We start from the raw sequence: 16,417 nt of genomic DNA, 5'->3' as shown, positions 1-16,417 counted from the left end.
TGTGACTGTCACTAACCTTTTTATCAATTGATGATTCTTCATAACCCCCCTCCCTCCCCCATAAAACAAACAAACAAATAAAACAGATAAAAAAAAACCATCGCTGATGACAAATGTCATTGGGTAAATGTTAAAAGTCAGACACTTAATTAGACCTTAGACGCTAATTTGATGGCAGAGGGAGTTAATGACGAAAGAGCGCCCGCTAACGTTCAAAACCGCCCAGATGGCAAGTCTTGCTTTTTATGGCTGTGGTTACAGTCATGACTCTAAACGTTGGCAAGTTTTTGGAAAGTCCTCTACTAACTACTGATGGAGAGTCGTGCTCCATGTTACCAGGAAGATTGATGGATTTTTCGATTCTGTGTTTTCCGCATAACAAGACCAGACTTCAAATTTTCACGCTTCAAACTTTCTACCCTATTTCTAGAAATTTGAACTACTAGATTCCATTTCAACTGCAAATGTGTTGCTAGTTTGGGGGTTTTATTTTTATTTTTTTCGGACAGTCATTGTTCTGTTAGCCATACCCTTTTCACCCCCCCCCCCATCTTCTCTCTCCCCTATCCCCTCAACTTGCACTAGATATGATGAAAGCTCTTGGTAGAATGTATACAATAAACGATGGCGTATATTAATAGGAAAGAAACCATCAACCGTCATTTTGCCTTGGCTTCAATTTGACTGTTTGTCATCCTTACTCCTTCCTAGTCCATGGCAGTTTAAAAATGTATGAATTCTATGGTGTGCTTCCATACCTGGCAAGCAACATGTTAAGACACTGATACAAATAACTGAAGAAAAGGATTTCCAGTTTGCCCTCTCGTCGATGACGAAATTGTCGTCAATGACTACAGGAGGTCCAGGTGTGTTCAGAGGCTGTCGTTCAACCCATTAAAGTTGTCCCCTTGACGGTCGACCAGCGTGAACTGCATCACCACGGCGTCGTGGCCGCCCGCGGTCACGAGCCGGTGGTCGCCGCCGTGCAGGAACTGGATGGCCGTCACGTGTGAGCTGTGGTGCTTTATGTCCATCGATCGAGCCTATCACGTCCAAGACACCAAGGAAATCAAGGGTTATTGATTAAAATTGTCTAGATTTTTTTTTTTTTAATTTCCCGACTACTCTTATTACAATGATAGTCAGTTATTATGATGAATAAAATTCCTGATATACATACATGCGGACATAATAGATTCATGAATTCAAAATTATGCCAGTGTATGGACTGGTTACTTTATAACGACCGCTTTCATAAGTTTATGATATGCAACATATCTATGGGGATTTTATCACATTCAACATTAAGTGTAAACGAAAAAAAAAGCTTAATTCGCTAATCCCACTAAGATTTTGCTGTAAATACTGGTAAATTCACAGTCGTTGTGACGTCACTGGTGTGCTTTATCATCCGCTTAGTTTCGTGGCTTTTATGGTTTTAATTCATATCTCCACCCTTGCCCCGAGCCCTTGCCAAAAATAATATATAATACATATATACATATATACTATTCCACATACTCAAGAGTAAATCGCACCTTGACAGAGACGCAAGGGTATTTGTATGTGGAGATTGCCCCCAGATTGTCTCCAGCCACCAGGATCCTGTTGCTAGGCGACCTCGCCACCGCATCCACATCCGTTCCCTTGTCTCGCTGCGGCCAGATGCCTGGAAAAGAAAGGGAGAAACAATGCAAACACTGACTGTAATGTTAGAATGAACACATTTTTGTGACTTCTATACCTTACTGCTAAATGACAGCAATACCGTATTCAGTAACTGATCCTTCTCCGTAGGCTTACAGTTATCGATTTGTAACTGCCACAGGTTTTACCTTTAATATTTTTCTCACTTTCGGCTCTGTTTGTGTCGACTATACAGAAACCATGTCCTATAATGGATCAAATAATTCTAAGTACCGTTCCTACTCTGTTTAGTTGGTAATACTGTCACCAAGTGTATCCAGTGTGAAAATAATTTCTTGTCATTGCTTGTTGTGGACAGTAACAACTCATTTCACCATCCCTTGGGCCTTTCTTCGGGGACTATTTTTTTTTTTTCTGGAGGGGAATGTGACATTGAAAAATATGTTGTTAAATGTATGTTTAACTTAATGCACCTTGGATAATTGTTCCTTGGAAATGACATAAAATTTGACGTGGGTGAGAGAGTCACAACTCACGCACGTAAAAGATCCCTCTTCATTTATTCATCACAAAGGGCAGGCATGGCAGGGTGCATAAGCCGGTGAAGGGTCTGCCTCACAACAAACTGGACCCCATGGAAAACCAGCGGATGCAGCTGAATAAGGGCTATCCAGGCATCTTCACCGATGGAAAATGAAAGAAGCAATCAATCAATCAATCAATCAATCAATCAATCAATCAATCAATCAATCAAACAAACAAACAAACAAACAAACAAACAAACAAACAAACAATCGCATGTGTGTTTGTAATACTATTCTTACCCATCACTGCGTATCCCAGGATGCAGCTGTGTGTGTTCCATTCCACGTCCCTCGTGACGCTATTCCTAACCCTCTGCATGCTGTCTACGTCCCCTGTAGGTATGAAATAAACGTCATTAAACATTATTAAAAAAAAACCCACCAAAACGCGTTTTCACTGTAGTCATTCTTTTTTCTGTGTGTGCATTTTGTAATTTTGGTCGCACACATTACATGTATCTTTATCGACCATCAGCAAGGTATGTGAGTATTTTGAGTTTTTAGGAGCTCTGCCTGCTATCAGTCAGTTATCCAGTACAGGTGTATCTGTATCTAATTGTAATGGGCAATGTTAACAATGACAACTTGATATAGTGCGTGTGTGTACATTTATTTTTCCTGCTGTTTTTCATGGATGTAAACCTAATGACATATGCATACAATGAATATACGTGTTTAACGTGGAAGAGTGTACCTGTGTATAATTTCATATAGGTAAAAAAAATGAAGTGAACTTGAACTGAATAGTATTAAATTTCCATACGACGAACACACAATTACACAAAAGCATTTTCAGAGAGCAAATTTGTGTAACAACTAATGTTATGAACAAATTAAGAGAACAGAACATTGTTTTGTATGTAAGCCGCTACGGACGTTGTTGGCAGCGTCTGTTGTTGCTTCACTTACAGAAGAGGAGATCATAATTCCCGGAGACGCTCTGGAGGTAGGCACCGTCAGCAGACCAGTCCAGGTGGGTGACGAAACTGGCATGACCCTGCAAAATGAACAAGCCGTTTATATCAGAAATTGAGAGTGGGTTTAATCTTTATTTTAGACGCATCTAAACTCCTTCCTTCTCATCCCCCTCCTATCTGACTATACTTTCTTCTTCTTCTTCTTCTTCTTCTTCTTCTTCTTCTTCTTCTTTTCGTCCTCTTGTCTCTTCTTCTTATCTTCATCTTCGCCTTTGTACATTCTCCAGATCATTCCTATAGATTTAACAATTTCGGCGCGTGTCTTTTTTTTTCCATCGATCTCATTCTCTCTCTCTCTCTCTTCCTATTATTGTGTACAGTACTTAGTGTTGAAGCATTAGCACCAAAATATATCAGCAAGAACACCTTGCGATGACGTGTTTTTTTATAGTTCACATCCACACACATTCCTTGTACGACCGCTTTGAAAGTGTTACTTATTTCGATTATATTCTCTTGCTGTGAGTACACCTATTCCTAAGTGTATCTCGTGAATATCCTCTTAGAAAAAAAAAAGTTATTTCGCTGCGCTTTTTTTAATGAACAGAATCGAAATTATAATAAGAGGTTTGATCAGATGCGAATAAGCAGCAGACTATTTTCTTTTTGCCATGTTGTGCTTTAAAGAAGATGTGAGTTCACTGACCTCCAGTACCCCCAGCTTCCGGTAGACTTGACCCTCGTCCATGACAGAGAAGACGTAAATGAAATGATCATGTGACCCGAGAGCAAGAAGAGATCCGTCTGTGGAAATGTCATTATATTTATCAAATGTATTAGATTATCATTTTATTCTTAGGCATTGGTGAATACACATCTCAATGTCAATTCTACCCATTTCATATTTCTCAAGAAATTAATGTCAAAGAAAAAATAAGGGTCTGTAATAATATAGGTATACAACAGGTACAATTACATGACAAAATACAAATTACATGAAACTTTCACCCGAATTTATAACTGCCTCCACGTAAAAATGAACATAAATATTCTGCTCTGTGAGTAGCATTGGACAACTATTTTACAAAGTAGGAGAAATATGAAACAAGATTGCCGTTAAGCGAGGAATTACAGTAGAACTGATCATTCCGCTGTACATTAATTCATCCTTCTTTATATCTTTATGCAGTTACTTAAAGGGATAGTACAGTATTGGTGGAGATGAGAATTGGGCTTTTAACTTTTTGCGAGATACCAAGAAAACACTAATGATGTAGTACAGAGCATACCATTTTAAGAGGAATTCAAAGTTTATTTGATGAAAATCAGGTTTGGAATGACTGAAACATCCAAAAACAAAGTAAAACAAAGGGATAGTAATAAAGTGTGGGTCCCACACTTCATTAGTATTGCTCTTTTTGGGATATCTCAGCCATTTCAAAACCAATTTTCATCAAATAAATGTTGAATTCTTCATAGAATTACATGCTCTTTCATATTTCATAAGATGTTTCTCATTATTTCACCAAAAAATGTTAGAAACCTGAAATTAGGTCTCAACCAAAACTGTACGATCCCTTTAATCTTTACTGCTTTGTATTGTATCTCTCATTGCGTTAATTTATCGATGTAATGATAATGATAATACATACATACATAAAATTTCTATAGCGCCATTCTCCACTCTGATTAAATGCTCAAGGCACATTACATCAAAACCAAAAGACTAAAAATGCATACACCATAATCTACCAGTTTATCAAGCTATATTCATTACATCAACACACCATCGGGTCTTTGGGGAGTATAATGGACTTTATGTAATATATCAAGAGGCGTATTGCACTTAAAAATTGTGAAATCCTAGTTGACATACTAGTTAGCACACTCAACCTCGTCTATCCTGTAACACCCTTACCCGCCGAGTACTGGATGACGTCAATTTGTTCCTTGCCGACCTGCACCGAGCTCACATGCATACCGTCGGTGGCGCTGTGCACCATGAATCGCCCAGCAGTCGTGCCCACGGCCAGCACGCTGCCCGTCGGGTTGAAGGCACAGCACACGCAGCATTTCTGTGTAGAGGTCAAAGGTTAGGCGAGTCAGGGCACAGGGTATCCACGTGCACAAATTATATAGCTTTACTCTCGGAAGTTTTAACACGGTATCGTTAGTCCATCCTATCCTGTAGATGGGTATTATATTTTGGTCAACTATCAGACGAGTGATAAGAAAGACCGCATCCTTAATTTCATAGAAATGCAAACCTTACCCAACTTTTGAAGTGCTTGGTATTAGTTTAGTTTTCAGAAATCCTCAAATTATGAATAAGGTTTTCATCAATAGAATCGTCCAAATGTAATTGCAAATCCATTCATTCGATTTTTGTTTATTATAACATAGAAACATGACCGGTTGTCTACACTTGAAATCAACAATCTTCAATCTTGCGTGTTAAGTCGTCACCTTTAAGATGCCTGCATGTGAAATTGCAATATAACTTATGCATAATATAATGCATCCGGGTCCTATGGGGATCCAACCAGGTAAGGAAAAGGTCACTCACCTCTGCATGTACCTTCCAGAGCACCTTGTGTACATCGGCTTTCCACGTAATGACGTACTGGTCGTAGCCCGCCGTGGCAAAGATGGGTTTTGTGGGATGCGCCGCCAACGACCAAAGTTCTTCACTGTGACCCTGTGCAGTGACGAAAGTATGATAAGAGGGTTCAGCACCAACTGTCTTATGAAGATGTGAACATACGAATTTTTGCTTATCTATTAGATTGTATATTCGTTTGTTTTCCGCTGTGGTCTGTCCTCTTTATGCGAATAGAAGAATGTGTCTAGCTTCTATTTTGATTGCAGTATGCTTTTTTTGTGTGTGTCATGTCTGTTGATTGGTTTTGTTGTTGTTGTTGTTGTTTTGGACTGTTGTACATTTTAGTTCGTCTATATTGAGGGACACTGAGTAGTGTGCATGACAAAATAATACACGGAATAAGAAGAGAGAAATCAACTTTTTACGGAAAAGTTTTGATTAATCAAATGAATGGAGGCTTAACAAACTTACAAATATTGCTGTGACAAAAGAAAAATAAATCCCGAAATAAACTTATTGAAAAAAAAAAGAGTCGACTACATGAACGACAGAAAGATTTCGTCAGTACTAACTGAAAGGTGAACGGCTGCTTGCATTTGTGTCACGTAGGTATGTATTTCTTCATGTCTTCAAAGTTATGAGCAAGCATCGATGTTACTTAAATCTTGATGTAATTCAGACAACCAGGACGTGCATCACAAGAAAATATCTAACCAACCTGTAGAACGTATATGAATTTCGTCTGTAGTGACCCCTCCATGATGTGATTCCGGGTCGTTCCTATGACGATCTTTCCGTCCGGACTACCCGGGTTGACAGGCGCGATGGTCCGGATGCCGCCCGCACTGTCGGGGAACTGAGAGGGCGAAAACATAGATTCGGTATAACGATTTGAATTACCGTGATTGAACTGAGTGTGGTATCAAGATGACGAGAAATTAATGCGACGGTGTAACATTATCAACACTACGTATCTTCATACGACCCAAGTTTTCTGATACATGAAGAGTTTGTTTGCAAAAACCGATAAGTCCATATTTGTCAAGTGGAGATATTTGCGATTAAAGGTCAAGAAAAATAAAAAGAATAATAAGAAAATTCTTGCTTCTTTTGACAATAACTTCAAAAATATACCTTTATATGTAGTGACCAATGTATCATTTAAAAGGTATTATTTTGTACTTTATGACAGAGACCGTACTTCAAAATCTTCAAAAATGGACTTATCGGTTTTTGCAAACAAACTCTTCACATGTAGGCCTATATCTCGATAATTGTAAAGATTTTTTTTTCTCTATAATACTAGTTGTCATGTGTGGGCATCACGATAGTCACTTATATTTGGCGTTTCGTACACAAGATCAACCTGGAACCCCTCTCTCAATCATACAGACATGATTTTTTTTTTTTTGGCATAGTACGTATGGCTGTGACGTCAAACGGAAATCTAGGAAGCAGAGTTCCATGTCACATCAACTCTCTTCTGTTCCACACATGGTGCTTAAAGCATCGTCGTTTGATTGGTTGAAAGAAGCCGTTATCTGCTTAAAGATTGTTAGATCAAAACCGAATCAATAAGAGTGTAGTGATCTTTTAAGCCTATCTTTCGTCAAATAACTGTTTTTTTTTCTTCGTGTGTGTGTGTATATGTGTGTCATCCGTTTTAAAGTGTCGATTTTAAAGCATTTAAAGGACAAGTTCACCTTCATTAACATAAGGATTGAGAGAATGTAGCAATGTTAGTAGAACACATCATTGAAAGTTTGAGGAAAATCAGACAATCCGTTCAAAAGTCATACTAATAATTTATTTCACGAAAATAATATTTTGAAAATTTATGACCTTTATCGTTTGCAGTTAGGACAATTCATGTGTAAACTCACCAACCATTCTCTCCCCCTTGTGTTTGATTCTATGTTTTTAAAGAATGAAACTGTTCATGCATATCCAACCCGTCAATCCCATGAATATCATTTGCCTTTGACTAGGACGGTTTTTGCAAAATCTTCATTCTCCTTTTCTGGACCAAAATTCTGGAATTCTCTTGATAATAATATAAAAGAAGCTTTAAGTTTCAATACATTTTCTATAAAGTTAAAGAAAATGTTTAATAATGTTTGATAATAATATAAAATATAAAAAGAAAATGTTTAATAATGTTTGATAATAATATAAAATATAATATAAAATATAATGTTTGATAGTAATATAAAAGAAGCTTTAAGTTTTAATACATTTTTTTAAAAGTTAAAGAATTATTTGAAAACTTCGTATGCAGCATAATGATTCATTCTTTTTCTTTTTACTTTTGATTTTCAAAACTGTTGTTGCTCGGTAATCTCACTACTCTTTGTTTATCAGTGAGCCCGAGCTTCGGTGCCTCCAGTGCCCTGGTTATGACCCATCGTTTCCCTCTCCTCTCCCCCCCCCCCTTCTCCACCTCGGACTTACTACCTTCCTCACTATCTTTCTATCCTCTCATCAATCTTTCCTTACAAGAGAGCCGCCTTGTGCTTGTCAATGTGCGTTGGTATGTGTGCATGTATGTGTGTATTACTCTGTCTTTTTTTTTTTTTTTTTTTACTACCGCTTAGGGAAATTGTTGTTGTTTTTACTACTATATGTTTTTTTTTTCTGTATGAGGGGACTGCATTCTACAAGCTCTGCTTTTTAGCAGTCCCCTCCATTTCCAGCAATATTGTTTATGCATTTACCACAGTGACATAACAGTTATTTTTTGTATCTCTGTTGATAATTTACCTGTATCTTTTTTACAATGTTATTTCTGTTCATCGCATTGTGGTACTGATTTTCTGACATCTGTGTATATGAATGTTTCATTGTACTTCCAATTATTTTGTATGTTGGAAATGAAATAAATCAACTTGAACAACTTGAAGTAATGAATTTTTGAAGTTTTTGTGCAGTCACCGCTGGATGAGAAGACTACTGCAGTGTATGATGTCACATGCGTACAACAATATAAGGAAAATAAGAGAATTTCACAAAATTTCATCTTTTGAAAAAAGTACACGTTGAAGAGGCTGTGGTGACAGTTTAAAAAACAGCAGCACAAAAACAAATATAACTATCCTTTAGTCTACTTACCAGCCGCTCGACATTTGAGAAAGTGTACCCGCTCAGGGAATCCCAAGCTAGTAGTCTCCGGTCAAGACCGCCGCCTGATATGAGAGTGCCGTCTTCCAGCATACAGAGCGCAAAGACACTGCGCTCGTGCGCGTGCTGCACCTTGTAGCGGAGCTTGAACGAGCTGTCGTTGTCTGCAAAGGAAAGAACAGTGATGAGTTTAATGATTAATGTGATATCATCGATTCATTCAAAGCTGAACATTATCGAAAAGTAAAGAATTGAATGGATTGTTAAGTAAGTGCATAACTTCGGGTAATTTGAAAATGAGCATTCGAACATTGCTGTCAAAATATGGCAATAGCACACATAAAAAGAAGTGCATAAATATCCTGACGGCATTCAGTTTTCGGCTAAGATTTTGATTGTGCAGATATTTTACACAAATTGAACTAGCGGCTGAGTGAGAAAGCTGCTTCTGAATGCATCGTATGATCGGGATCATCCTACGAGACAGACACCAATTCAAATGAGTCATACAGTCCACGAGTCATACAGTCCATGAGTTCGACACTAGGCGAAAACAGCCGGAGTTCGACATTTACAGCACAGAGCTTAATGTGTCGGTCTCGTGGGTCGTGTTTGCTTAGTGTCAAAGACATAGGTTGTTTGACTCGTGGGCTGTATGATATGATTCGTGGGTGTCGAACCGTAGGAAATAATTGACAGCGTTTACTGTCTCAGTGGGTTAACTGACTCGCACTCAAAATCAATACAACGCACTCACAGGAATGGAACACACAGTGAACAGAAGTGTCAGAAGGTGCAATTTACCCTTTTCCCACACGGTTATGTTCCCGCTGGAATCTCCGGTAAGCACGTCGCCCGTGTGCGAGAATTCCAGACAAGTGACGTACGCAGGCTTGTCGCTCTGTGGACACAACGCATTGAATCAGTCTCATTGTTACATCACGTTTTTATGAATATTATTCAATCTTCTGATGTGATGTCATCACATCATATCATAATCACACCAACGCTCCCTCATCACAAGCCTCTCAGTTATGTCGTCATAGTAACGGTATAATATATAATCATCATCCGCAAAAAATCGTAATAGCAGAATAATTGGTGTAGCCATGGTCAAAACCAATCAGCTCAAAAATAATTCTCCCCGTCAAATCTCGTAAAGATCACTGGCATCATCAACTTCAGCCACATCTAATGTCACCACCTTCAACATTGTCATGATGTGATCATTCTATCGTCATTGCTATCTTCACATCTGTTATACTACTTCCTCCTCTTATAAGTCCTTATAGATCTATTCTGATGTTCATCATCTCTACCATGTTGCAGGCCATAATCGTTATCATCATGTCGGATTGTAAATCTTCATTTTGTGATCACCATAACAACCAAAAAAAAAAAAAGAAAAAGAAAAGAAAAAAGCCCACCCCAACCAACAACCTCCGTTACATGGAATACAATTTTACATCCCACTTTCATTTGTAATCACTTTAACTAATATCCTTTTTTTCTGTCAACGGAAACACAATTGCAACCATTGTTGGTATAATCACCATTGTATCCACCCCTATCATGACTATGATCACAATATAAACCGTCTCCTTTTTCAATCTCCTTCGTGATTTTCATCGTGACGGGCAAAGCTTTTATCTCTATCATTAGTCAATAATGCATTGTGTGAACGTTTCCAAGATCAGCGACTTCGACTTCGGAGACCATATGCCAAAGTCGTCATCCTGACGACAATCCAACCAATGTAGCGTCGAGGAGTACTCGTATGGTCCTCATAAAGGACTATTTTTTTCATTCAAGAACAAGTTCGTTCCATGGTAAACCGCGAATCAACTCTGCCTTATTTCCTTAGTAGGCACCACTGAATGTCATCAGTAACATTAACGCAATTGTCATCACCACCAACATCAACAATTGCACCATCACCACCATCGTACTTTCATTCATTCATTTTCATGTTCATTACCAAGCAATGGACATGTATATTACAAACAACAAAATAATGTTATATTCTTATAATCTTATATTGCAACATGATATATGTTATGAATATACATGTAAATCACCATTATCATCACCTTCATCATTATCATCATTGACTGATTGATATTGATTGATCATCGTCGTCATCCCCATCATCTTCGCCATCGTCAACAGCAATGACGTCATCATCATAACTAATCATAACCATCAGCCACCGGAATAAAAACATCTTTTTCGTCATCATCGTCATCATCATCCATACCTAACTATTCAACTATTTATTCTTTACCACAAGCTACACTTTTGTGGTGTTTTATACAATCATTATGCTCCACTCACTGTTTTTCTTCATTCAACTGCACCCACACCTGCGACTGCACTCAACCCATCTGATGACTCAATTTCCCCAAACAGAGGTGTGTTGCTGGATAGTCTTTTCATGAGGCTCCATCCACTTCAAGCTTAATCGCTAACTATGGCTGTCTCCTGCATTCGATTATCTCTGTTATTTACTGGAAATATTTGCTTTTTATCTTAATGTGAAATTGTATATGTTTACTGTACAACACTGTTCCTTATTCTTATCTATTTGTGAAGTATTATGTTATCATTTTCAATCACAGCACTTGCTATTCTTCGTCTTTGTGCTTTTGAAATTTAATGTATATTTGATTGAATGCAGAAATGATAAATCATATCAAACGAACAATATCTCCGGCAGTCAGTTTCTATAGCACATTGTACTCACATCCCAGACGCCGCTTCTCTTGTCCCGCACGAGCCGGTTGTCGAGGAGCGTCCAGAAGTAGAGATGATGTCGACCGGCCGTCACCACCGTGGAGTCGTCGAACGGATGGAAAGCGCCGCATACGATCGCATCCGTGTTTGCCTGGAAGCCGATAATGATTTATCATAATTATCAAATCTTTTTAAAGAACCTTCCATTTTTGTTCTCGTCCTCCTTCCTACTTTCACTATCCCATATCACCAAAGATACTACTGTTTACCACTTCTCACTGGACAGTGACAATCTAACTCTAGCGACAGGTTTACTATGTGGACCAATGGCTTTATAGTTGATTAACGATACAATCGGCTCTCGTTTACCTCAATTCAATTCAATTTATTTCCACAAAATGTCGCATCATAGCATAAAGGTACGTGAAAATTTACAAAACGTAGACTTTATATCTAAAGAAGTGGAGGACTCAACATATAGGCTAAAAGCAGCCTTTCAAGATTAGTCTCAAAGAAATAAAATATCTTGTAACACTATGCCAATGAAACATCTTCACTGGAAATCTTAGAGGGTGTCACTTCATTATTCTCCCCTCCCACCATCTTCAATACCGCTGTAATCTCAGTCTTGTGACGAGTTTACTCAGTGAGTTATAACTTCGATTGTATATTTTGAGATATCAACGGTTTCTAAAAACGACATAAACTCAACACAATCGATTGGGTAGCAACCCGTTGAAGACTAGTCCCGAGTATAGTTTGGCAGAACTTATCTAATGGAAAATATGTGTATCAAAATCAGCTCGTCCTAAATGGGTTAATGAGTGCGTCCAGGTCCATTGTACGTGAATCTAAATGGTACAACAGTGCGTGTGTTTTGGTTCGTTCGGTAACAGTTCCTCCCCTGGGGCACCCTTAAAGTGCAATCATGACGCATATCATACGCCTACTAGACAAACTTAACCTGTCCCAATAAAACAGTGAGTAGAACGAACCTGTGTTGATGCTGCGTCGTGTAGTTGGTACTCCTGAGAAAATAGCAATGCGAAATGAAAAATCAATATTGTAATATTTACGTATGATCACAACTTTTTATAACGGGTCAGTGGCGTTTGGTATACGATCATCCATACTCCTCAACAAAGGAAAGAGCGAAACCTATAGAGAAGTGGCAGAAAAATAAAATGAGACCACCTGACACACACAGAAACAGGTCAAACCACGAACATAATTGAAGAGAAAGGTGAAAATGACTACACATTCCAAAATATCCAGCACATTCTATACATTGGGTTGTAAACCTTATTTGATTTTGTTATGACAACAGCGGCATTGCAGCTTATCATCAACATACGATTACATTTTTCCCATACAGAATATCCAATACCTATCATTTTACTCAAAAAGCTGTAAATACTATCGATGGAGATGACTACGATGATGATGACAAGAGTTGCGGTGGTATGGTGATAATAGTGATTATATCTTTTTATATGAAAGACATTCGCTGAAGTTTATTGACAGTGGTGAAAATGCGCGTAAATACTGCATTGTCATACTGTCGTAGCAGTAATGAAATAGATGAGGAATACGTTTAGAATAGGATTAATGCTGACAACTGGTATAATTAGCCTCCCTATAGAACGGATACTCCGTTTTAAAGGGATAGGGTGTTGGCGTAAACGGGGCTGCAGGTTTCCAACTTTGTGTATGTATTTCTGAGATGATGACAAAACCTCTTATGAAATACGAAAGAACATGTACAGTAATTCTGAGAGGAACACACAGTTTATTTGATGAAACTTGGTCTTAAAAAAGCCGATATAAAAAAACGATCATAATAAAATGTGACATATTAGGATCTCCTTGTTTCACCTTGTTTTTGGATATCTCAGACATTTTTAAACCAATTTTCATGAAATAAACTTGTATTTGTAATTGTATGCTCCTTAATATTACATTGAGGGGTTTCTAAATACCTCGCCAAACGTTACAAGCTGAATCCTCACCTCAACCAGCACCGTACAGTCCCTTTAAATGAGCAATTGATGAGAGAGAGATAGAAAGATGGAAAAGGGACCAAGACTCACGTTTGACTTGGTGTGTATTCTGTCCTCTTGCCAATGCCAGACACTGATCACGTGATCACCTCCCTGCTCGATCGCCAGCAGCCATTCACCATTATTCTGGTAAACAAAATCGCAAAGGTGCATTTTTTAAAACGTAGTGTAAAGCAATAAAATGCGGAAGTAGCATGTGGTAAATCATCAGGCAGTAGTCATGAGGATTGATTCCTAACTCGTCAACCCCGCGTGAGAGATATCATTAGAATAAACAATGAAAAGACAAAACATTGATCATCGGTGAAAATATAATATCCAGAAGTGATCTAGCTCGAAGTTGAAGGTCCAGCGTACCCTAATGTACGTTGAGAGTGATGTATTGTGGTGTTCATGGAGTTTCCATCAAATTCGGTGTAATGACTGATTGTTTGTTTGTTTGTTTGTTTGTTCTTTTTAAGTTTTGGTCATTATGTTGCATAAATAGTTGTTTAGTCATGATTATACCGTGTTGTAACTCCAGCCGCCATGATGATATTTAGTAGAACATACTCACTTCGTTCGAGAAGCTGAGACAAGCGATCCCCTCGGAGAAGAAATCCAGACCAAGGATGGCGTGCGTGCACAGCGATTGCACCTCCCAGACTCGCACGTGTGCCTGCAGGTATGACCCGGAAGGAAACGTGGTGACTCGTGAATGTACCACTGAACTCTATCAGTGGAACGTAGACTGGTCCCTACACACTATACAGGCGTGAGAACATTCACGGCTTCGTTTGGATCCCTACATGTGTTTTGGGTGCCGATTGAAATAGAAAACCCCGAAGCATTGTACACACTGGCGAACGTCCCTGGTACAGAAAGGGTTCAGGGACCTTTAAAAATTTTCATAATGATCTTGGATGGTTCTTAATATGGTCTGCTATCATATTATCTCGATTAGGTGAACAACGTCTTTTATGAAAGGAACAAAATGATGATTGTTTGCGTCGATTTTATTATGTTAAAAATGTATTTTATGAAAGATGTAACAAGGATAACAGTTGTTTGCGTTAAAGGGGATGGCTAGTAACTGACCAGTTTGAATCAGTGGGAATGCTGGGGGATGATTGTTCCAATCCTTGTGGGATTCATTTAAGAGTACATTATGTATCTATTGTTGTGTGAAAATTGTTTGCTTCAGAATGGTCTCACATTCAAGTAATAAGCAGTTTAATGTTTCCAGGTTAGCATGCCTGTGCAGTGACGGGGCGATTAAACTGCACATTACTTGAATGGTATGGTATGGAATGGTATGGAATGGTTTATTGATCAAACTTCGCAGCCGAACGGCTGAATTGTGTCTGATTTACATCGATAAAAATACAGTGAGACAAAATAACTTACATACATTTGTATACAACACACGAACAAAATACAACCATTACGACAACAACAAAACAAATCATCGGTACATCAGTAGTGGAAGTAGATTCAGTAAATAAATTATATTGGAACAAAAACAGAGTTGAGTGAAAAAAAAACCCGTTTTACATACATGTATCTTATTTCCTCCATTAGTGACGTATCACAACCCTTTAAGCTAATAAAAAGGGTATAGAAGGATAAGGGAGGAGGCGTGGAATGAGGAATATTGAGAGATAGAAGATGCTACATGTAGTGTGAGGCTGAGACAGGAACAGAGTGAGGGGGAGACAGGAGAACAAAGAAAACAAAGGCTGGGGGAGAAGAAAAGGGAGGCACAAAGAGAGAGCAGGAGGAATGTAAGGATAAAGGAGAAGAGGAGTGAGTAGAGGGGGAAAGGAAGGAAAGAAAGGGAAAAAAGCTGTATGCGTCTGGATAAATATAAAAACAAGACAATTCAAACAAAATGGACATACAGATGTAAGCACATATATTGCACTTCAGTTGAAGGACAAATTCTAACAAACTTTATATTTCTATATAAACTTCTGCATTTAAATACTTCAAATTATTTAATCTTCGTACCAGTTCTTTGATAGTCAAAATATATACAAAAATAAATACACTAAGCGAGTCTGAACATTATTATGCAACATGAGACTATGAGACTATGCTGAAGCAAATAATTTTCACACGACAATAGATATATAATGTACTCTTAAATGAATCCCGCAAGGACTGGAACAATCATCCCCCAGCATTCCCACTGATTCCCCGTGATCAGTTACTAGCCATCCCCTTTAATTATGTTGTTATGTCCACTGGAAAGACACATCTTCTTATATTAACTTGTCAGTGAAAGCACGTGCTTAAAAAGGCATCCCACGTCACTAAAAGTGCGTGTATGTTACGCAGCATCCTCGTCTTATATTCCTGGTACAATTTATCTATGCTCAAGTGATATTGAAAAGCCTTGAATTAAAGCACAATAGAGGTCTAACAGCGCCCATCTGACAGTTGCACAACAGAAACCAACAATTAATCATTATACGAGGCAACATTTACAATTTTCAACAAAAACACTCAGGCCTATAAAAATGTCAAACGCGCATTTCGTGAAGGTCATTAGCTGCAATGAAATGTATATCATTCATCGTCATCTGAAGCAGTCAAACTACATTCTAATTTGACTAAGGGTGCATTTCTAATCGATAAATATTATTGGAATTAATGTACGACGCTGGCAGAGTAGGTGAGTTCACTACATCGTAAACAAGCACTTATTCATCCTCTCTCTCTCTCTCTTTCTTTTTCTCCCTCTCTCCCTCTCACACACATTACAGCCCTTTTTAT

General features: G+C 38.2%; 1 protein-coding gene across 1 annotated transcript in view; it reads right to left on the bottom strand.

Annotated features, from left to right (window-relative positions):
• Positions 1-609: 609 nt before the first annotated feature.
• Positions 610-16,417, bottom strand: part of LOC140239200 (echinoderm microtubule-associated protein-like 2) — a 45,635-nt gene continuing 29,827 nt past the window's right edge. Inside the window, exons 9-22 of the mRNA XM_072319081.1 lie at positions 14,217-14,318; positions 13,691-13,786; positions 12,596-12,628; positions 11,611-11,751; positions 9,672-9,768; positions 8,859-9,031; positions 6,469-6,606; positions 5,715-5,846; positions 5,067-5,223; positions 3,855-3,952; positions 3,141-3,228; positions 2,472-2,564; positions 1,539-1,669; positions 610-1,043 (exon numbers count right to left, since the gene is read on the bottom strand). Of these exons, the coding sequence (XP_072175182.1) occupies positions 873-1,043; positions 1,539-1,669; positions 2,472-2,564; positions 3,141-3,228; positions 3,855-3,952; positions 5,067-5,223; positions 5,715-5,846; positions 6,469-6,606; positions 8,859-9,031; positions 9,672-9,768; positions 11,611-11,751; positions 12,596-12,628; positions 13,691-13,786; positions 14,217-14,318 (1,650 nt within the window). The 3' untranslated portion in view covers positions 610-872. The remainder of the gene's footprint in view (positions 1,044-1,538; positions 1,670-2,471; positions 2,565-3,140; positions 3,229-3,854; positions 3,953-5,066; positions 5,224-5,714; positions 5,847-6,468; positions 6,607-8,858; positions 9,032-9,671; positions 9,769-11,610; positions 11,752-12,595; positions 12,629-13,690; positions 13,787-14,216; positions 14,319-16,417) is intronic.

The sequence above is a fragment of the Diadema setosum genome, chromosome 15, assembly GCF_964275005.1.
Source record: "Diadema setosum chromosome 15, eeDiaSeto1, whole genome shotgun sequence".
In the NCBI taxonomy this organism is placed as follows: Eukaryota; Metazoa; Echinodermata; class Echinoidea; order Diadematoida; family Diadematidae; genus Diadema; species Diadema setosum.
This window is presented reverse-complemented; position numbering and strand designations above follow the sequence as displayed.